The sequence below is a fragment of the Crinia signifera genome, chromosome 5, assembly GCF_055691185.1.
Source record: "Crinia signifera chromosome 5, ASM5569118v1, whole genome shotgun sequence".
Taxonomy (NCBI): Eukaryota; Metazoa; Chordata; class Amphibia; order Anura; family Myobatrachidae; genus Crinia; species Crinia signifera.
This window is the reverse complement of record NC_139221.1, coordinates 8103736-8125396: the sequence shown is the minus strand read 5'-3', so window position 1 is coordinate 8125396 and position 21661 is coordinate 8103736. Positions and strand designations below refer to the sequence as shown.

The 21661-nt window shown below is 52.0% G+C and overlaps 1 protein-coding gene across 10 annotated transcripts in view; it reads left to right on the top strand.

Moving 5' to 3' along the window:
* LOC146079913 (uncharacterized) overlaps nucleotides 1-20271 on the top strand; it is a 55554-nt gene extending 35283 nt beyond the window's left edge. For 2 of the 10 annotated variants that reach the window (XM_083186630.1, XM_083186625.1), the window contains 22 exons: nucleotides 160-288; nucleotides 1007-1168; nucleotides 1250-1408; nucleotides 3653-3766; nucleotides 3901-4023; nucleotides 4110-4229; nucleotides 4391-4543; nucleotides 5725-5817; nucleotides 6195-6353; nucleotides 6440-6526; nucleotides 6620-6778; nucleotides 7002-7085; nucleotides 7173-7289; nucleotides 7521-7664; nucleotides 8573-8632; nucleotides 9172-9345; nucleotides 9525-10832; nucleotides 11480-11602; nucleotides 11692-11826; nucleotides 11917-12202; nucleotides 12707-12823; nucleotides 14766-20271. In XM_083186630.1, the coding sequence (XP_083042756.1) occupies nucleotides 160-288; nucleotides 1007-1168; nucleotides 1250-1408; nucleotides 3653-3766; nucleotides 3901-4023; nucleotides 4110-4229; nucleotides 4391-4543; nucleotides 5725-5817; nucleotides 6195-6353; nucleotides 6440-6526; nucleotides 6620-6778; nucleotides 7002-7085; nucleotides 7173-7289; nucleotides 7521-7664; nucleotides 8573-8632; nucleotides 9172-9345; nucleotides 9525-10832; nucleotides 11480-11602; nucleotides 11692-11826; nucleotides 11917-11927 (3614 nt within the window). In that variant the 3' untranslated portion in view covers nucleotides 11928-12202; nucleotides 12707-12823; nucleotides 14766-20271. Of the gene's footprint in view, nucleotides 1-159; nucleotides 289-1006; nucleotides 1169-1249; nucleotides 1409-3652; nucleotides 3767-3900; nucleotides 4024-4109; nucleotides 4230-4390; nucleotides 4544-5724; nucleotides 5818-6194; nucleotides 6354-6439; nucleotides 6527-6619; nucleotides 6779-7001; nucleotides 7086-7172; nucleotides 7290-7520; nucleotides 7665-8572; nucleotides 8633-9171; nucleotides 9346-9524; nucleotides 10833-11479; nucleotides 11603-11691; nucleotides 11827-11916; nucleotides 12203-12706; nucleotides 12824-14765 lie in introns of those variants that run through there. The other 8 variants (XM_083186627.1, XM_083186631.1, XM_083186628.1 and 5 more) reach the window with 8 other exon arrangements.
* The last annotated feature ends 1390 nt before the right edge of the window (nucleotides 20272-21661 follow it).

Genomic DNA, 21661 nt, shown 5'->3' with positions numbered 1-21661 from the left:
GTCAAAATGTCACATCCCAAATCTCCATATGTTCACGGGATGATAGAACCGCTGTATATGGGGGAACATGTGGTATTGACCGGTAAGCCCCTCTTCGCTAGGTGTAACGGTGAAGTGCCACCTCCTATATTGGGTGACTCCATTTTGCTTTGCCCACAGATACCCTGCTTGGAGCCTCGCCCCTGCACAGACTGGTCAGTTGCCTGAAGGAGATCAGTGCCGGGCGGCCACGTGTGCAGAATAGTGCGCTGACGTCCGTGCGCTGGGGGACAGACCCTAACCGTACAGGTGAGAGTGAGGCGCTGAGTACAGGAAGTCATGCTTCTAGATTATACATACACACACGTCATCTGTACTGTGTCCTGTAATCTGTATGAGGTCACATCCATAACCTCCCCATATATAACTCAGGACATGATCTGTGGTCCCCACAGCCCTGGCCAGACCTTACCTGGTGTCCATGACCCCCATAGAGGGAGAACAGAATAGGTGTCGAGTGTAGCGAGCCCGCAAGGGGCTTTGTTGCGCTTCCCCGGCTGTCTGAGTCCGGGCAGTCGGGATCCCAATGTCGGGCTAATAACTGTCCGGGTCCTATACCACACCCAACCGATTTTCGGGTCCTGTCCCGCTGTCCCACCCGTGGCAGGCATTGTCCCGCTGCGGGGGGTGGCAGTTGGGAGACCCCCCAATCTAGTAGAATAGACGCTGTGCGCATGCGCACAGTGTCTATTCTCGTATGAAAATGAGGTTGCGGCTAATTAGCATAAGCCGTGACCTCATTTGCATACGCCCCGCCCCCTTTTTGCCGCGCGAGTGTCCCTATTTCTTCAGGTCAGAAGTTGGGAGGTATGTAAAGGTGCCCAGCATGTGTGGGCTACATGCAGAAGCAGCCAGTAACTGAGCACCTGGGTAACACCGTGCTGCGCTGCAGGGGGCAGATGTAACATATGTCCAGTGTCTGTACTTTCGGCAGGACTGATGTTGTAGTAATGACGATCTGTTACAGAAGCACCAGTTAGAGTGAGTGGACCACTGGTAGCCCAGGGGCCTGAGATCTCAGCCGCCAAACCCAATCCATTCACAGTGGCGGTCACCAATGGAACTGGATGGTATAAGAGCAGAGAGACCAAGACCCTAGAGAGACTGGGCATGAAGCCCACCAGAGATGGTAAGGGGCACCTTGTGGGGAGGGGTCGGGGTAACGTCACTGACCCTCCAGGGGTGTGTAACTCCTGTGTTGTTCCTCCAGAGACTAAGCCGAGTAGCGCTCCTCTGTCAGCCATGGGGAACTGTGTGGACAGATTTCCCACTCATGTCCTTAGTGGACAGAACATGGGTGGTGGTGGATTCCAGAGGAGTGAAGAGTCCCGCAGGGCAGAGCTCGGGGTGAAGAGAACGCACTCTGATGGTAAGATGGTGCAGTCATCAGCCAAGAGTATTGTCACGCCTTCTAAGGAGGCATCCAGTGATATCCTATAACCCTCACCGTCCATGTGACAGCTGGTAGCCACACCCACAGTGATATCATATATAGTGTTATATGTCACAGCTAGTAGCCACACCCACAGTGATATCCTATATAGTGTTATGTCACAGCTAGTAGCCACACCCACAGTGATATCATATATAGTGTTATGTCACAGCTAGTAGCCACACCCACAGTGATATCATATATAGTGTTATGTCACAGCTAGTAGCCACACCCACAGTGATATCATATGTAGTGTTATGTCACAGCTAGTAGCCACACCCACAGTGATATCCTATATAGTGTTATGTCACAGCTAGTAGCCACACCCACAGTGATATCATATGTAGTGTTATGTCACAGCTAGTAGCCACACCCACAGTGATATCATATATAGTGTTATGTCACAGCTAGTAGCCACACCCCCAGTGATAGATAGATAGATATATATATATATATATATATATATATATATAGTGTTACATGTCACAGCTAGTAGCCACACCCACAGTGATATCATATATAGTGTTACATGTCACAGCTAGTAGCCACACCCCCAGTGATATATATAGTGTTACATGTCACAGCTAGTAGCCACACCCACAGTGATATCATATATAGTGTTATGTGTCACAGCTGGTAGCCACACCCCCAGTGATATCATATATAGTGTTATGTCACAGCTAGTAGCCACACCCACAGTGATATCATATATAGTGTTACATGTCACAGCTAATAGCCACACCCTCAGTGATATCATATATAGTGTATTGTCACAACTAGTAGCCACACCCACAGTGATATCATATATAGTGTTACATGTCACAGCTAGTAGCCACACCCACAGTGATATCATATATAGTGTTACATGTCACAGCTAGTAGCCACACCCCCAGTGATATATATAGTGTTACATGTCACAGCTAGTAGCCACACCCACAGTGATATCATATATAGTGTTATGTGTCACAGCTGGTAGCCACACCCCCAGTGATATCATATATAGTGTTATGTCACAGCTAGTAGCCACACCCACAGTGATATCATATATAGTGTTACATGTCACAGCTAATAGCCACACCCTCAGTGATATCATATATAGTGTATTGTCACAACTAGTAGCCACACCCACAGTGATATCATATATAGTGTTATGTCACAGCTAGTAGCCACACCCACAGTGATATCATATATAGTGTTACATGTCACAGCTAGTAGCCACACCCACAGTGATATCATATATTGTGTTATATGTCACAGCTAGTAGCCACACCCACAGTGATATCATATATAGTGTTATGTCACAGCTAGTAGCCACACCCCCAGTGATATATATAGTGTTACATGTCACAGCTAGTAGCCACACCCTCAGTGATATCATATATAGTGGTACATGTCACAGCTAGTAGCCACACCCACAGTGATATCATATATAGTGTTATATGTCACAGCTAGTAGCCACACCCCCAGTGATATCATATATAGTGTTATGTCACAGCTAGTAGCCACACCCTCAGTGATATCATATATAGTGTTATGTCACAACTAGTAGCCACACCCCCAGTGATTTCATATAGTGTTACATGTCACAGCTAGTAGCCACACCCCCAGTGATATCACTTATACAGATTTCCATGTGACAGCTAGTAGCCACACCCTCAGTGACATCACTTATACAGTATTACATATATCAGCTAGTAGCCACACACCCCCAGTGACCACATAGGTAGTGTTACATGTGACAGCTAGTAGCCACACCCCCAGCAAAATCCTATATACAGTATTACATATATCAGCTAGTAGCCACACCCCCAGTGACATCACATATGTATTGTTACATGTGAGTGCTGGAAGACACTCCTCCAGTGACATCACCCCCTCAGTGACCTCCTGTAAGAATAATGCTACTTGCAGTACTGAGCCACTGCAAACCATAGGATGTTTTCTAGGAAGGTATAAATTCTGTTATGACCAGAGCACTATGAGGGGTAATATTCCTCCTCTGCAGCACTGACATGGGGGGGAAGCAGATGGGGGCTTTGTACTGGTGACGCTGGCAGCATCTTCTCCTCAGTGTCTGTGATGCGCTGTAATGTCGCAGCCAGGGCCTCCAACCCGTCTGCCTATTGGGTGCGTCCAGAAGCTGCACTCATGTTACAGAGATGCCTTCTCCGTATATTACAGATCTTTCCCGTCTGCCGGCTGTAATGAGTGGAGCAAAGAGGCCAGCCATGGAGACCTCCAGCCGCTGTGACACGTGGAGGCCACTAGGGGAGCTGCAGAGACAACCCACAAGTGGTATGTGTTGTACCAGCTGACGTACTGGGGCTCAGTGGTGTCCATACTCTTGTCCCTCCCCCTCTGTTACAGTCCCATTGTACAGCAGAGAAGCCCTCCCAATGCTTGTGACTAATACAAAGTCATTTTTGCAGATCAGCCAATTGGAAAGTCCCATTTGATGAGTGTGATGGACTGTGTGAGGAAGATCCCCGGCTGTCGGCCCACCCCTTCCATACCAGGCCCAGGATCAGACCTGAGCCAGACTTCTGTACAAAGTGAGCCCCAGCAGCCAGTGTACACCAGCAGCGATTGTCTCTGAGCGAATGTCTGATGGTGTTGTCACTCTTTCTGACCTGTCCAGGCAGCGGTACAGAGGGGAAGCTGGTAGCGGTAAAAGAAGAAAAGGGACCAAGCCCGCACCTGCCGGTCGCCAGTCAGTGGTTACAGCCGCCACCTAACCCTGATACCCCGGAGCAACCAGGTGATCTGTCTGATTCTTCTGGGTAGATGTCTGTGGTGGGGTGTGGGATATTCACATACGGGGGGAGGGAGAAGGTCCTCGCAGGCCACACCCTGGTTGTCATTTTACTTCTGGTTGGAGTTCCGCTTTAACAACTCTTGTTTTATGCTGTATCCATGTAGGATCCACAGCTACAAATGTCCATCTCAGTGGGCTGATGAGGCTCATGGACGAAATCCCATGTGCAGACTCCGGTAGTTCCTCCAGGACCATGTACAGTATTGCGGTGGGACACTCTGCAGCTAGGAGATCGGAGAAACCCAATTACTGTAATGGTGAGAAGCAAATGCTGGGGATTGCAAGCTCTTTGGGACATTGTTGTAGCTAAACAAAGTACATGACCCCTCCTCGATGAGTAGCTTAAGCAGATCACCAGTGTCTCCACTGAGTAGCGTGAGCAGATCACCAGTGTCTCCACTGAGGAGAAGCGTGAGCAGATCACCAGTGTCCCCTCTGACGAGTAGCTTGATCAGATCACCAGTGATCCCCTCCCTGAGGAGTAGCGTGAGCAGATCACCAGTGACCCTCTCCCTGAGGAGTAGCGTGAGCAGATCACCAGTGACCCTCTCCCTGAGGAGTAGCGTGAGCAGATCACCAGTGACCCTCTCCCTGAGGAGTAGTGTGAGCAGATCACCAGTGACCCTCTCCCTGAGGAGTAGTGTGAGCAGATCACCAGTGTCTCCACTGAGGAGAAGCGTGAGCAGATCACCAGTGTCTCCACTGAGGAGTAGCGTGAGCAGATCACCAGTGTCCCCTCCCTGAGGAGTAGCGTGAGCAGATCACCAGTGTCCCCTCCCTGAGGAGTAGCGTGAGCAGATCACCAGTGTCCCCTCCCTGAGGAGTAGCGTGAGCAGATCACCAGTGTCCCCTCCCTGAGGAGTAGCGTGAGCAGATCACCAGTGTCCCCTCCCTGAGGAGTAGCGTGAGCAGATCACCAGTGACCCTCTCCCTGAGGAGTAGCGTGAGCAGATCACCAGTGACCCTCTCCCTGAGGAGTAGCGTGAGCAGATCACCAGTGACCCTCTCCCTGAGGAGTAGCGTGAGCAGATCACCAGTGACCCTCTCCCTGAGGAGTAGCGTGAGCAGATCACCAGTGTCTCCTCTGAGGAGTAGCGTGAGCAGATCACCAGTGTCTCCTCTGAGGAGTAGGGTGAGCAGATCACAAGTGACCCCCTCCCTGAGGAGTAGCATGAGCAGATCACCAGTGTCTCCTCTGAGGAGTAGCGTGAGCAGATCACCAGTGTCTCCTCTGAGGGTTAGTGTGGGCAGATCTCCAGTGACCCCTTTCTGAGGAGTAGCGTGGGCAGATCTCCGGTGACCTTTGTCTGAGGAGTGGCCTTCGCAGATCACCAATGACCCCACAGTGAGGAGTAGCCTGAGCAGATCCCCAGTGATCCCTTTGTGAGGAGTGGCGTGGACAGATCACCAGTTCAGACCTTTCCTCTTTGTCGCGTAGATGACGGCAGCTTCCAGTCGGATCTGAATGATAACACCATCGCCTCAGTGGATTCTGTTTTTAGTGATGACACTAGCTGGTCATCGGAGAACGGTAATGGAGTATAAGCGATTCTTCTGTCTTGTTTTCCTTATCTCCTGTACATGAGACTATTCGTCCCTCTTACACCGTCTGCCCCCTTTCTTCCATCATGCCCAAATATTATAATGAGAGGCATGGGACATATACAGCCTATTGCTGAGTAATCTCTATACTCCGAGAAGTGTAAAAATACAATTGTTGACCAGAATCTGCTGGTCCATCATAAGTAATGCAGAAGTTTGGTCTTGATCCATGTGACACACTGTATTTTGCCCCTTCTCCTCACCTCATGAGTCACCCCCATAGGCTGCACCATCATTACTGCGAGTGGGATGGGCCTCAGTGTATTAGATTATTACCTTATATTCTTTTTGTTTTCTGCTTTTCAGTGGACCCTTCTTACTCAGCCATCGGTGGTCTGCAAAAGGTGGTGAGCGAGTTTGCAGAACTCGGGTCAGTAAGTCCTCTAGTGGCGGTCACTGCTCCTCCAATCAGCACCAGTATTCAGGAGTTGTATGGACAAAAGAAGACCAAGGAGTCAGTAACAAGTGAGTACAACTGGAGGTCCCAAGACATTCTGCAACAGATTGCAGCTTTTTGAGGTAAAATGTAACTTCCACGTCAATCTCCACAGCTCCCGTGTCTTCTCTGAATGAAGGCGTGAGGCGATCCGTGGGGGATGCGCCAGGGAGTGCCGCCAGTTCCTGCTCCGCTGAGAATGGTGAGAGAACTTTTTGTTTGCTACTTTTTGGAACTTTTACATATTCTTCTTTGCATCTTCAGCCTTTTTTTTGTTTGTTTTTTTGACCTCCAGGAGCTGCGGCTTACGCGGCCCTTTGTGGCTTACAGAAGGTGGTCCATGGATTTGTGGATAAGGAATGTATGAGCCCTATTTCTGCGGTCAGGAACAACCCACCCAATGCCAACCTTCGAGACTATCCTGGAAAGAGGCAAACCTATCCAGAGGACGAAGGTAGCAGGAGATGTTGACTGTCTAACATCTTTCTGTATTGTTTATATATTAGGCCTTTTTGTGCTGTTATGTGAGACCCATGTTGCTAGAAATCTAAGTTTGCACTGTAGTAAAACTAAGACGTGAGGTCCACCTCTGTCCAATGACGTAGCCTGCTCTCTGGATAAAAACAAAAAGTAGATCCAATGCGCTCGGACTACTGATTTTCTTATGTTTCATTCAGCTGAGTCACCCCGTCTCCAGGGATTCTCCCCAGCACCAACCAGTCACTTTCTGTGTGACAATGGGAACTGGATGTCTGAAACTGGTGAGATACTATGAGTAGAATCTGGACATGATGTTCTGGAGATGTTGCCTCCAAGTTACTTCCATGTTCTTCCATTGCTTTCTACAGACTCCTCATACTCTGCCCTCAGTGGACTCCAGAAAGTGGTGAATGGCTTCTCGGAGATGAGTTGCGTCAGCCCATTCTCTGCTGTCAGTACCACCACCAGCGAGCCACCAGCACAAGGTGAGGGTCCTTTTCTCTGATGAGATCTTACCAGCTCTTCTGGAGTCCTTAGGAAGTTAGAAATGTTCCCTCATACAGTATGTTCTACATGTAATACAGGGTTCTATACATTATGTCCTGTGTATATGATGCACCAGCCTTTTAGACCCTGCTCTGTATATCGAGGCACCGATCTTGGTCTTGTTTATATGAGGCACTAGTCTCTTTCTATCTATTGTTCCTCTTGTGCAGATTCCTCATACTCTACCCCTATTGGGCTGAAGAAAGTGGCTAATGGGGTTCCTGACACTGGTTGTATGAGCCCGGTTACTGTGGCCAGCAACCTGTCCAGTGAGGGTGAGCCGGATCATGGTGTAAAGAGAAGATGTGACCGAGGTGATTGTATGGAGGAGTCTTTCTTCTCTTCATTCTTAGGGTTCCTTCCGTTCCTCTGTCCATAGAACACTATGGTGGTGGTGTGGATCCTTCCCTTCCTCTGTCCATAGAACACCATAATTATGGCGGTGACTCTTCCCCTCCGCTGTCCCTAGAACATCATAATGATGGTGGTCCCCATTCCCCTACTCTGCTCATAGAATGCTATGGTGGTGTGACCCTTCCTCTCCTCTATCCATAGAACACTATGGTGGTGGTAGTGTGACCTTTCCTCTCCTCTATCCATAGAACACTATGGTGGTGGTAGTGTGACCTTTCCTCTCCTCTATCCATAGAACACTATGGTGGTGGTAGTGTGACCTTTCCTCTCCTCTATCCATAGAACACTATGGTGGTGGTAGTGTGACCTTTCCTCTCCTCTATCCATACAACACTATGGTGGTGGTAGTGTGACCTTTCCTCTCCTCTATCCATACAACACTATGGTGGTGGTGGTGTGACCCTTCCTCTCTTCTATCCATAGAACACTATGGTGGTGTGACCCTTCCTCTCTATCCATAGAAAACTATGGTGGTGGTGTGGTCCCTTTCTCTGTCCATAGAACACTATGGTGGTGGTGTGTACCCTTCCTCTCCTCTATCCATAGAACACTATGGTGGTGATTATAGCTGGTATCCTTCTCTACCTCTGTCCAGAGAACACCATAATGATGGTGGTCCCCTTTCCCCTACTCTGCTCATAGAACACCATGGTGGGGAGCAACCTCCTCTGTACATACCACACAATTGTGGTGATGGTGGTGGTCCTTCCCCTCCTGCAGGAATATTTTTATAGCCTCTATATAATGAACATATGTAGCAGAGTTCCATGTTCCAAGTGTGACCTGTGATGTTTCCTTCCATCGCCAGATAACTTGTCCTGGAAATATGCGTCTGAAAGGCAGAGCAACTCCTCTAACTCCGTACCTAGTAAGTGGCCCTCTTCTGTTATCCTACCCATCTCCTGCCATTCCTTTCCATCCAGTATGAAGTTCCTGCAGTGGGGTTATGGGATTTGGTATGCAATGGCCACGTCAACCATGTCAAGTTATGCTGAAAATGTTGACAAGTAAACCTTACTTTGCCTATTGTTGACTTTCAACATTCTGGCGTCGCTGTAGTAAATATGGACATGGTGACCTCCTACCATCTAACGGCGAACAAAAATGTTGTGGTTTGGGCTTTTTTACCATGAATTACAACAGAGCCAATTATGTCATGGTGTGGGTGGGGTTACTAAGCCTGGGTCAGTGATGTCATGGTATGGGTGGAGTTACTAATAGTGAATCAGTGATGTCATATTATGGGTCGCTTTTGAGTGTAATATTCAGTTTAGTAGTAACCTGCAATGTGGTGCGGCTACTTTAGGGCTGACTAGAAGCCGCAGCACCCTGTTTGTATGATAGATGCTCCATAGTGTCACATGAGCGATGCATTGAGGCCTGAGGCTGTCCGCCTTCACATTCTAGCGATCCTGTCTCTTCTAGCCCATGATGGACCCTCGCATGATTCTTACTGTAGTCCCCGGAAGACCCCTACTTTCAGCAGTCACTGTATTGACCTAACACAGGAGGAGGAGCCGCATTGTGCTACATCCAGATTGTTTACGCCGGAGAACCAGAGGAAGCGGAAAATGGGAGAAGGTAATATGCACAGAATGACTGTGGTCTCTGGTGGACTGGGCAGGGGTCCTACTTTATAGCTTCTGTATACATTCCTGCATTCCATCATATGTCCGATCTAATGCTTCCTAATGATTGTATATAACATTATAAGTAACCATATGTCCTTTATCCCTTTATCCCTGGTGGCTTCGCTACAGAATTACACAGCAGCCAGCCAGTAAATACATTAGGTAACAGAGCCAGCGGCGGGGTCTCCAGTGGACGGACCTCCGGCGGTCATACCTCCAGCAGCCATACCTTCGGTGGCCAGGTCTCCAGTGGACGGACCTCTGGCGGACAGGTTTCCAGCAGCCATACCTCCGGCGGCCAGGTCTCCAGTGGACAGACCTCTGGTGGCCATACCTCCAGCAGCCAGGTCTCCAGCGGCCATACCTCCAGCAGCCAGGTCTCCAGTGGGCGGACCTCTGGCGGTCATACCTCCAGTGGCCATACTTCCGATGGCCAGTTCTCCAGTGGATGGACCTCCAGCGCCAGGAACTCCGGCAGCCAGGTCTCCAGTGGAGGGATCTCTAGCAGCCAGGTCTCCAGTGGTCGGACCTCCAGCGGCCAGGTCTTCAGTGGAGGGATCTCTAGTGGCCAGGTTTCCAGTGGTCGGACCTCCAGTGGAGGGATCTCTAGTGGCCAGGTTTCCAGTGGTCAGACCTCCAGTGGAGGGATCTCTAGTGGCCAGGTTTCCAGTGGTCGGACCTCCAGTGGAGGGATCTCTAGTGGCCAGGTCTCCAGTGGACGGACCTCCAGCGGCCAGGTCTTCAGTGGAGGGATCTCTAGTGGCCAGGTTTCCAGTGGTCGGACCTCCAGTGGAGGGATCTCTAGTGGCCAGGTTTCCAGTGGTCAGACCTCCAGTGGAGGGATCTCTAGTGGCCAGGTTTCCAGTGGTCGGACCTCCAGTGGAGGGATCTCTAGTGGCCAGGTCTCCAGTGGACGGACCTCCAGTGGCCAGGTCTTCAGTGGAGGGATCTGTAGTGGCCAGGTTTCCAGTGGTCGGACCTCCAGTGGAGGGATCTCTAGTGGCCAGGTTTCCAGTGGTCGGACCTCCAGTGGAGGGATCTCTAGTGGCCAGGTTTCCAGTGGTCGGACCTCCAGTGGAGGGATCTCCAGTGGCCAGGTCTCCAGTGGTCACTCCTCCAGTGGCCAGGTCTCCAGTGGTCGCACCTCCAGTGGCCAGGTCTCCAGTGGTCTCACATCCAGTGGCCAGGTCTCCAGTGGTTTCACATCCAGTGGTCGCACCTCCAGTGGCCAGGTCACCAGTGGACGGGCCTCCAGCAGCCAAGTCTCCAGTGGTCGCACCTCCAGTGGCCAGGTCTCCAGTGGTCGCACCTCCAGCAGCCAGGTCTCTAGTGGTCGCGCCTCCAGCGGCCAGTGCATTGATTTGACTGAGGAGGAGGAAATGTTGACTATTCCCAAATCATTGAGCTCTGGAGTTCCAAGAACATCCTCTGAATTGGGTAAGAGGACAAATACATGTGCTACATAGTACCTGATAGTAGGGATGCATAGGGAGCCACAGGACTATATAATAAGGGCTCTATATAATATCTGCAATGCCACCTGACGGGTCCAGATGGTTTCTGTGAGCGCACTACAGAAGGGAGGTCCTGCTTGCATTAGTTGCATTTGTTTCTAAATGTGGCGATCAAGGTGGTTTAACCCCTTCAGTGGCACTCGCAAGAATTTTCCGGGTTATGCTCCAGTGCGCAAACTGTCAATCCCAGAAAATTCTCGGGAGTGCCACTGCCTGCGCTCCCTCCTGGGATCAGCGCTGCGCTCAGCTTCAGCCGCTGCCTACCTTGCTAACGTCACGCCGCACACAGCCGGGGGCAGGGCCGGGCAGCGGCTGATGAATTGCTCAACGGCGCTGCCCTGCCCCGGGAAATGTAGTGGGGGGTTGAGGGAGCACTCCCATAAAAAACTTGCCCCGTGGGGAGCGCTCCCTAAAAACCCCACCACCGAAGGGGTTAAACCAGCCAACCCTGTTCCCACATGACCTATAAAACTCCCATGAGATGGAGCAGTAACCGTATACACATGGCTGCTGTCCCCACTGCGGAGCCTCCATATCCCGGGCCGACTCTGACCATGTCTCTCTCTTCAGACAGCCCAAAGAAACGGTCTCTTGCCGAGAGGAAGCACAGACCGTGCATCGACCTAACGCAGGCGCAGGGAGTCCGTGTGGACAAAGCGCAGGATCCGGGGCCCTCTGGCCCTAGCAGAGGGGGTAATTATATAAGGTGGGGGGTAATGTTGCCCGTCTATTCCACCATGACAGTTTGTGATGCCTCCTCTGTGTGATTGTCACTCCTGCAGAAGTACCTGTGGTCAATGAACATCTGAGTGGGCTGGAGAAGCTTCTGAAAGGAGTACCGACATTTACCCAGACTAGCAGCGCCAGCGCACAGAAGTGGAGCGGGAGCTGGTGGTTTAGAAGCACGTCTCCTCATGGTACGATTTGCCTCCGGGTCTGTGTGACGTTTCTCCGAGCGGCCTCAGGATCCCGCCGTGGCCTCACTAGTTTCTTGTTTTATTCCTCAGCAGAAACTTGAAGATCCGCCGTTACCAGAATGACCAGGGACAGGGTGCGGTGTGCGTGGTTTTGTGGCTTATGGAAGCATTTTATGCAAAGCAGATCAGAGGGGAACCCCAGGATCCTCATGTTATGCCGCAACCATGGGGAACCTGATTGGGGTTACAAACATAAACAGTAATCTGGTGATCGACACCGAGAAGGCTTCCACCAGCTGCCCACGTACTGGGTGGTCCAACCACAGCAACTGCAGATGCCCTATGGGAGTCATGGAAAGCAGCGTCCTGTCAGTCGGTGAGTACAGAGACATTGGTGTAGCCCATATGTACAATTAGGAGATGTGGTACCTGGAGGGGGAGCTGCTGGTGGCAGTGCGTGTGGTGGCTGATCTGTGATAGGTCCCGGATGGGGAGGCGGAGCTGCTGCTGCTGGTGTCCGTACATTAGTGGCAGTGCGTGTGGTGGCTGATCTGTGATAGGTCCCAGATGAGGAGGCTGAGCTGCTGGTGTCAGTACATTAGTGGTAGTGCGTGTGGTGGCTGATCTGTGATAGGTCCCACATGAGGAGGCAGAGCTGATGCTGGTGGGTGGTGTCTGAGTGGACTGTTAGGAGCCTGAGGCTGGCGATGGAGAGGGCGTCTTGTCTGATGACTGTAGTTACTCCATACTGGGTTCCGCTGATCTGCAAGTGCAGGAGAACGTATGTCCGGTCTCAGGGGGATCCTGCTTATGATGACTATGAAATGTAAGCACACTGTTCTATAGCCTCCTGTCATGCTGTACATTTTGTTACCCACAGGGGGCGCTGCTTTCTGCACAGCAGCAGCAGGACTGCGATACTGGAGGAGGTACGCCCGCCACGCTGCAGGCAGCTGTGGATGGCACTAGCGGACAGGAATGGAGGGACCTGGGCATGGTAGGTAACCCTCCGTCATAGTGATGGGGTTTATGGTGGCACCTGGTTAATCTCGGAGAGGTGGAAATGTGGACACTGCACACGTCCGGGTATTAAGGATAGCCATACGTGGTGACGTCATCAAAATATCTGTTCTGATTTATCCGTCTGTGCCCAACCTTGGATATCACAAACACCTGGCCTGGTTAGTTTGTCTCGTGGACTGAGGTTAGGAAATCCTGTTATAATGGCAGCTGCGTGCCCCTCAGCATCGTTTCCAAAACACAGATCTCAAGGCACCCCAACGGTCCAGGTGTTAAGTATATCCATGCTTAGCCACAGGTGACTCAATTCATACTTCAGTCAATTTGATTTAAGCATCTGTGCTGAGCCATGGATATACTGAAAACCTGGACTGCTGCTGTTGGGATGTCTAATGGACCATCTGTGTGAACCTCCGCATTAGAGGATACCCACAGATACCACTGGAGTCCTTCATTCCACTAGATAAAAGCCTATGACAAACCTCCATGTTAGGTGCACCTACTCCTATATACAGTATGGGTGATCAGGAACAATGATGTCAGAATTACTGCACTCAATTACTTTTACCTTCTACCATATCAACTGTGGGGCGGAGGTGTGCTGTGTGTGGTGGGGCGGAGGTGTGCTGTGTGTGGTGGGGCGGAGGTGTGCTGTGTGTGGTGGGGCGGAGGTGTGCTGTGTGTGTGGTGGGGCGGAGGTGTGCTGTGTGTGGTGGGGCGGAGGTGTGCTGTGTGCGGTGGGGCGGAGGTGCGCTGTGTGTAGTGGAGCGGAGGTGCGCTGTGTGTAGTGAGGCCACGATGTCTAATGTGGGGCGGCGGTGCGCTGTGTGTAGCGGGGCGGCGGTGCGCTGTGTGTAGTGAGGCCACGATGTCTAATGTGGGGCGGAGGTGCGCTGTGTGTAGTGGGGCGGAGGTGCGCTGTGTGTACTGAGGCCGCGATGTCTAATGTGGGGCGGAGGTGCGCTGTGTGTACTGAGGTCGCGATGTCTAATGTGGGGCGGAGGTGCGCTGTGTGTAGTGAGGCCGCGATGTCTAATGTGGGGCGGAGGTGCGCTGTGTGTAGTGAGGCCGCGATGTCTAATGTGGGGCGGAGGTGCGCTGTGTGTAGTGAGGCCGCGATGTCTAATGTGGGGCGGAGGTGCGCTGTGTGTAGTGAGGCCGCGATGTCTAATGTGGGGCGGAGGTGCGCTGTGTGTAGTGAGGCCGCGATGTCTAATGTGGGGCGGAGGTGCGCTGTGTGTAGTGAGGCCGCGATGTCTAATGTGGGGCGGAGGTGCGCTGTGTGTAGTCAGGCCGCGATGTCTAATGTGGGGCGGAGGTGCGCTGTGTGTAGTAAGGCCGCGATGTCTAATGTGGGGCGGAGGTGCGCTGTGTGTAGTCAGGCCGCGATGTCTAATGTGGGGCGGAGGTGTGCTGTGTGTAGTCAGGCCGCGATGTCTAATGTGGGGCGGAGGTGTGCTGTGTGTAGTCAGGCCGCGATGTCTAATGTGGGGCGGAGGTGCGCTGTGTGTAGTCAGGTTGCGATGTCTAATGTGGGGCGGAGGTGTGCTGTGTGTAGTCAGGCTGCGATGTCTAATGTGGGGCGGAGGTGCGCTGTGTGTAGTGAGGCCGCGATGTCTAATGTGGGGCGGAGGTGCGCTGTGTGTAGTGAGGCCGCGATGTCTAATGTGGGGCGGAGGTGCGCTGTGTGTAGTGAGGCCGCGATGTCTAATGTGGGGCGGAGGTGCGCTGTGTGTAGTGAGGCCGCGATGTCTAATGTGGGGCGGAGGTGTGCTGTGTGTAGTCAGGCCGCGATGTCTAATGTGGGGTGTATGTACAGAGGACACAGGGAGGGAACACTGCATCTGGCATATAATTAGTGTGGTGTAACTGAGCTATCCGTTCTTTTGTTGCTAATCATGTCTCTGTCTGTGCCATAGGTATGACTGCTCCGCCTTCGCACCGCTCACACCTCGCAGCGGTGTTCAATGGAAGGGGGCTGTGATGGGAACTCCCCCCACTCCTTTACGGGACACCAGTCTGCCCACTGACTGGACTATTCCTGCAGGTGGCGCTGTACCGGCCTGGAATATCACAAGCAGGACTCTACATGCCGTACTGTTGGCATCGGTTGGGCACTTTGCTGGCACTTGGCCTCAGAGCTGCGCTACATAATCTCTATTTTTCTACAAATCACTTTATGTACATATATATTATTGTAATATTAATGTATCAGCAGCCTTACATCGGGTATTACATCTGACAAGGATACAGGGTCTGATTGTCTATAATAGTGTATTATATAGATCTATATACAGAGGGCATTAATATCTCGTGTTTTTGTTTTACCTGATTTTATATATTTTTGTTTTCCAGAGTTTATTTTTGGTGGGGGGGGGGGCTGTATATGCTGTTACTGAGGGGTCAATCCCAAATATTGTCCCCTATTGAGCACAGTGAGAAGGTCTCAATGCATTGCAGCAGGGTTATTATGGAAGCTGATTGTATACATGTCGGAAATAAACACGTTCTACCTCAGTGACTGAGCAGCGTTGTGTTATATGGGGGCAGTGCCACCGCCAGCGTTACCGGGCCCTGTTCTGGGCTTCACCTCGGGTGGCAGCGGTGGAGTAACAAGCAGGGACAGGACACGCCAGCCAGATAATGTTATTTGAGTGCCAACCTCTGGTGGTATCCATGACCACCATTACGCCACAGTGATCGTACTCTCCGCCCACTTCCTTGTTGTTCCACCCCTTAGCTGCCTGCCGGTACCTGCCTCCCCTCCTGCCCTGATTGGTGCTGTATCTCTCCCTTCGATAGTGAGTCAGCCCAATATGACCAGAACCCCCCCAGGATGCCGGCAGCATAGAGGGAGCTGATGTACAGACTCTCGGGAGTCAGAGAGAACCAAATACAAAGAATTCTCGACCATCTCGGACATTCCGAGACCGTTGTTACATTTAACAACAATCGCCACGATGAACATTTCCGTACCCACGAACAAGCAACTTCTCTCATCAGTGATGTCAAGTTCCCAATGCAGGGATCGGCTGCATCCGACAAAATACCCAGCGTATAACCAGCCTCCGTCCTGCCACACATTGCTGGAAAGAAAGGTCTATAGTGACCATTCCCAATCTCTTTTCACCAACGTCCTATGGGATTGTCTCAAGACATTGGGTATTAGAGGGTATCCGCAGGAGACAGGCACATCTATAACTTTGAACTAAGTGTACTGGCTCCTCCCCTCTGATTCCCCGCCCATGAACCAGTTTAGAAAAATGTGCCCTCAGGAGAGGATGCCCACTGCTGGAGCTCCAGAGAGTTTGTCTTCAGTTGTATTTATTTTATTATTTGGGGTTTGCTGTGTTGGACTTCACAGCACTCCTGCTTCGTGGGAAGTCAGGAGAAGGGGTAAGTTGCAGGCCTCTTAAGGTACCGAGCTGTCCCTGCTGCAGGACCACTGTCCTGAGAGGGTTGTTGTCATCGCGGGCATTGCGCTGCAGTGTTACACACCCCCAGCATGCCGACACTGATTTCCCACACTGCTTACACTGGCTTTTCCCTAGTGTGCGTTCTCATGTGCTTCGTCCGCACCAATTTCTGCATGAAGCAACATTCACATTTGTCGCAGGTGAACGGACGCTCCCCGGTGTGGGTCCTCTGATGTTTCACCAGGTCAGAGTTTTGGATGAATCCCTTGTTGCACACATGGCACAGTGGTAGGATCGCTCCCCGGTATGCGTCCGCATATGTTTAACCAAATCAGAGGTCTGGACATGGCCTTTGTGACATTTATTGCATAGGTAGCGCATCTCCAAGTTATGTGTTCTGAGGTGCTTCATAAGAGCCCGTCCATGAGGGAAGATCTTGTCACATTCTGTGCACTTCCGAGGCTGAGTCTCACTGCATGAAGACCGGTTGACTTCCCCTGGATTGCCGATGATTATCTCTTGGAAACCGGTGGCGGTGGGTGGGTTCTCCACTGCGTGGTTCACTGCATGCTTCACCAAGTCTGACCTCTGTGGAAAATTCTTATGAAACAGTGGACGTTGGTACGGTCGCTCCCCAGTGTGGGTTCTACGATGTTTCACCAGAAACTACCCTTCGGTAAAGCTTTTCTTACATTCGGTACAGTGATAAGGCTTCTTTGGTGTTTGAGCAGGTCAGAGTTCTGGATAAAGCTTTTCCCGCACTGACCACAAGAGTAGGGCTTCTCTCCAGTGTGACTCCTCATGTGCTTGGTCAAAGCGGACCTCTGAATAAAGGCTTATTGTGCCACCTCATCTCCTCCCTTCCCTGCAGCTCCAGCCTCCTTACCACACATGTCCTCACCACCTCTCACCATTACTGCCACCTCACCTCCTCCCTTCCCTGCAGCTCCAGGCTCCTTCCCACACACATCCTCACCACCTCTCACCATTACTGCCACCTCACCTCCTCCCTTCCTTGCAGCTCCAGCCTCCTTCCCATACACATCCTCACCACCTCTCACCATCACTACCACCTCACCTCCTCCCTTCCCTGTAGCTCCAGCCTTCTTACCACACATGTCTTCACCACCTCTCACCATCACTGCCACCTCACCTCCTCCCTTCCCTGTAGCTCCAGCCTTCTTCCCACACATGTCCTCACCACCTCTCACCATTACTGCCACCTCACCTCCTCCCTTCCCTGCAGCTCCAGCCTTCTTCCCACACATGTCCTCACCACCTCTCACCATTACTGCCACCTCACCTCCTCCCTTCCCTGTAGCTCCAGCCTCCTTCCCACACACGTCCTCACCATCACTGCCACCTCACCTCCTCCCTCCCTGCAGCTCCAGCCTTCTTCCCACACATGTCCTCACCATCACTGCCACCTCACCTCCTCCCTTCCCTGCAGCTCCAGCCTTCTTCCCACACATGTCCTCACCACCTCTCACCATCACTGCCACCTCACCTCCTCCCTTCCCTGCAGCTCCAGCCTTCTCACCACCTCTCACCATCACTACCACCTCACCTCCTCCCTTCCCTGAAGCTCCAGGCTCCTCACCACCTCTCACCATTACTGCCACCTCATCTCCTCCCTTCCCTGCAGCTCCAGCCTCCTTCCCATACACATCCTCACCACCTCTCACCATCACTACCACCTCACCTCCTCCCTTCCCTGTAGCTCCAGCCTTCTTACCACACACGTCTTCACCACCTCTCACCATTACTGCCACCTCACCTCCTCCCTTCCCTACAGCACCAGCCTTCTTCCCACACATGTCCTCACCATCACTGCCACCTCACCTCCTCCCTTCCCTGCAGCTCCAGCCTTCTTCCCACACATGTCCTCACCACCTCTCACCATTACTGCCACCTCACCTCCTCCCTTCCCTGAAGCTCCAGCCTCCTTCCCACACACAACCTCGCCACCTCTCACCATCACTGCCACCTCACCTCCTCCCTTCCCTGTAGCTCCAGCCTTCCTACCACACACGTCCTCACCAGCTCTCACCAACACTGCCACCTCACCTCCTCCCTTCTCTGCAGCTCCAGCCTCCTTCCCACACACGTCCTCACCAGCTCTCACCAACACTGCCACCTCACCTCCTCCCTTACCTGCAGCTCCAGCCTTCTTACCACACATGTCCTCACCATCACTACCACCTCACCTCCTCCCTTCCCTGCAGCTCCAGCCTCCTTCCCACACACGTCCTCACCAGCTCTCACCAATACTGCCACCTCACCTCCTCCCTTCCCTGCAGCTCCAGCCTCCTTCCCACACACGTCCTCACCATCACTGCCACCTCACCTCCTCCCTTCCCTGCAGCTCCAGCCTTCTTCCCACACAGGTTCTCACCAATACTGCCACCTCACCACCTCCCTTCCCTGCAGCTCCAGCCTTCTTCCCACACATGTCCTCACCATCACTGCCACCTCACCTCCTCCCTTCCCTGTAGCTCCAGCCTCCTTCCCACACACGTCCTCACCACCTCTCACCATTACTGCCACCTCACCTCCTCCCTTCCCTGCAGCTCCAGCCTTCTTCCCACACATGTCCTCACCACCTCTCACCATTACTGCCACCTCACCTCCTCCCTTCCCTGCAGCTCCAGCCTCCTTCCCACACATGTCCTCACCAGCTCTCAACAATACTGCCACCTCACCTCCTCCCTTCCCTGCAGCTCCAGCCTTCTTCCCACACATGTCCTCACCATCACTGCCACCTCACCTCCTCCCTTCCCTGTAGCTCCAGCCTCCTTCCCACACACGTCCTCACCACCTCTCACCATTACTGCCACCTCACCTCCTCCCTTCCCTGCAGCACCAGCCTCCTTCCAACACACGTCCTCACCACCTCTTACCAATACTGCCACCTCACCACCTCCCTTCCCTGCAGCTCCAGCCTTCTTCCCACACATGTCCTCACCACCTCTCACCATTACTGCCACCTCACCTCCTCCCTTCCCTGCAGCTCCAGCCTCCTTCCCATGCACATCCTCACCACCTCTCACCTTTACTGCCACCTCACCTCCTCCCTTCCCTGTAGCTCCAGCCTCTTTCCCACACATGTCCTCACCACCTCTAACCATCACTACCACCTCACCTCCTCCCTTCCCTGTAGCTCCAGCCTTCTTACCACACACGTCCTCGCCAGCTCTCACCATTACTGCCACCTCACCTTCTCCCTTCCCTACAGCTCCAGCCTCCTTACCACACACGTCCACACCACCTCTCACCATTACTGCCACCTCACCTCCTCCCTTCCCTACAGCTCCAGCCTCCTTCCCACACACGTCCTCACCACCTCTCACCATTATGACGTGTACCAGTGGGAGCCAGGTGCTGGACGTGTACCAGTGGGAGCCAGGTGCTGGACGTGTACCAGTGGGAGCCAGGTGCTGGACGTGTACCAGTGGGACACATCTACAGATAGGAACAGCGGCAGGTGCTCACATAGCCAAGGAGATAAAACTAACGGCACACATAAGTACAGACTATATAGATCACAGATACATTAGTACAGAGTGCATGTAGCAGAATTCTAAATAAAGAGACGGCCCTTCCCATAGGAGCTTAAAATCACAGAATACACACAGCAGGACCCAGGATTATTTATTTATTTACAGCGTCTTATATAGCGCAGCGGATTCCGTTACAGCGTCTTATATAGCGCAGCGGATTCCGTTACAGCGTCTTATATAGCGCAGCGGATTCCGTTACAGCGTCTTATATAGCGCAGCGGATTCTGTTACAGCGTCTTATATAGAGCAGCGGATTCCGTTACAGCGTCTTATATAGCGCAGCAGATTCCGCTACAGCGTCTTATATACAGATGAATCTTTCCTTGTCTTTGCTGGCGATCCGCCAGCAGCACGGCGAACACGGCGCCGCTATCTGACTGACACGTGTGCGTCCCCCACGCACGCGCGTCACATTATCCGGGCGGCGAGGCGGGCGCATTACTGTCCGCCTCCCGCTCGAGGGGCAGGGGGGGGACCCGAGGAGGCTACGGGGGGGTGCGGTCGCCCGGTGTGGGCACCGGGCGACCGAGGGCAGCACCGTGGGAAGGGGACGTGCGTGCTCGTGCCCTTCTGGCATACAGATGGCGGCAGGGGATGGCGATGGCGACGCCATCGCCATCCCCTGCAAAGATGAATCCCGCTACATCTGTAGCGCACCAGATTCCATGTCTTATATAGCGCACCAGATTATATAGTGCACCAGATTCCGTTACAGCGTCTTATATAGCGCAGCAGATACCGTTGCAGTGTCTTATATAGCGCAGCAGATTCTGTTAGTGTCTTATATAGCGCAGCAGATTCCGTTGCATTGTCTTATATAGCGCAGCAGATTCCGTTACAGCGTCTTATATAGCGCAGCAGATTCCGTTACAGTGTCTTATATAGCGCAGCAGATTCCGTTACAGTGTCTTATATAGCGCAGCAGATTCCGTTACAGTGTCTGATATAGCGCAGCAGATTCCGTTACAGTGTCTTATATAGTGCAGCAGATTCTGTTACAGTGTCTTATATAGCGCAGCAGATTCCGTTACAGCGTCTTATATAGCGCAGCAGATTCAGTTACAGTGTCTTATATAGCACAGCAGATTCCGTTACAGTGTCTTATATAGTGCAGCAGATTCCGTTACAGTGTCTTATATAGCGCAGCAGATTCCGTTACAGCGTCTTATATAGCGCAGCAGATTCCGTTACAGCGTCTTATATAGCGCAGCAGATTCCGTTACAGTGTCTTATATAGCGCAGCAGATTCCGTTACAGCGTCTTATATAGCGCAGCAGATTCCGTTACAGCGTCTTATATAGCGCAGCAGATTCCGTTACAGTGTCTTATATAGCGCAGCAGATTCCGTTACAGTGTCTTATATAGCGCAGCAGATTCCGTTACAGTGTCTGATATAGCGCAGCAGATTCCGTTACAGTGTCTTATATAGTGCAGCAGATTCTGTTACAGTGTCTTATATAGCGCAGCAGATTCCGTTACAGCGTCTTATATAGCGCAGCAGATTCAGTTACAGTGTCTTATATAGCACAGCAGATTCCGTTACAGTGTCTTATATAGCGCAGCAGATTCCGTTACAGTGTCTTATATAGCGCAGCAGATTCCGTTACAGTGTCTTATATAGTGCAGCAGATTACGTTACAGCGTCTTATATAGCGCAGCAGATTCCGTTACAGTGTCTTATATAGCGCAGCAGATTCCGTTACAGTGTCTTATATAGCGCAGCAGATTCCGTTACAGTGTCTTATATAGCGCAGCAGATTCCGTTACAGTGTCTTATATAGCGCAGCAGATTCCGTTACAGTGTCTTATATAGCGCACCAGATTCCGTTACAGTGTCTT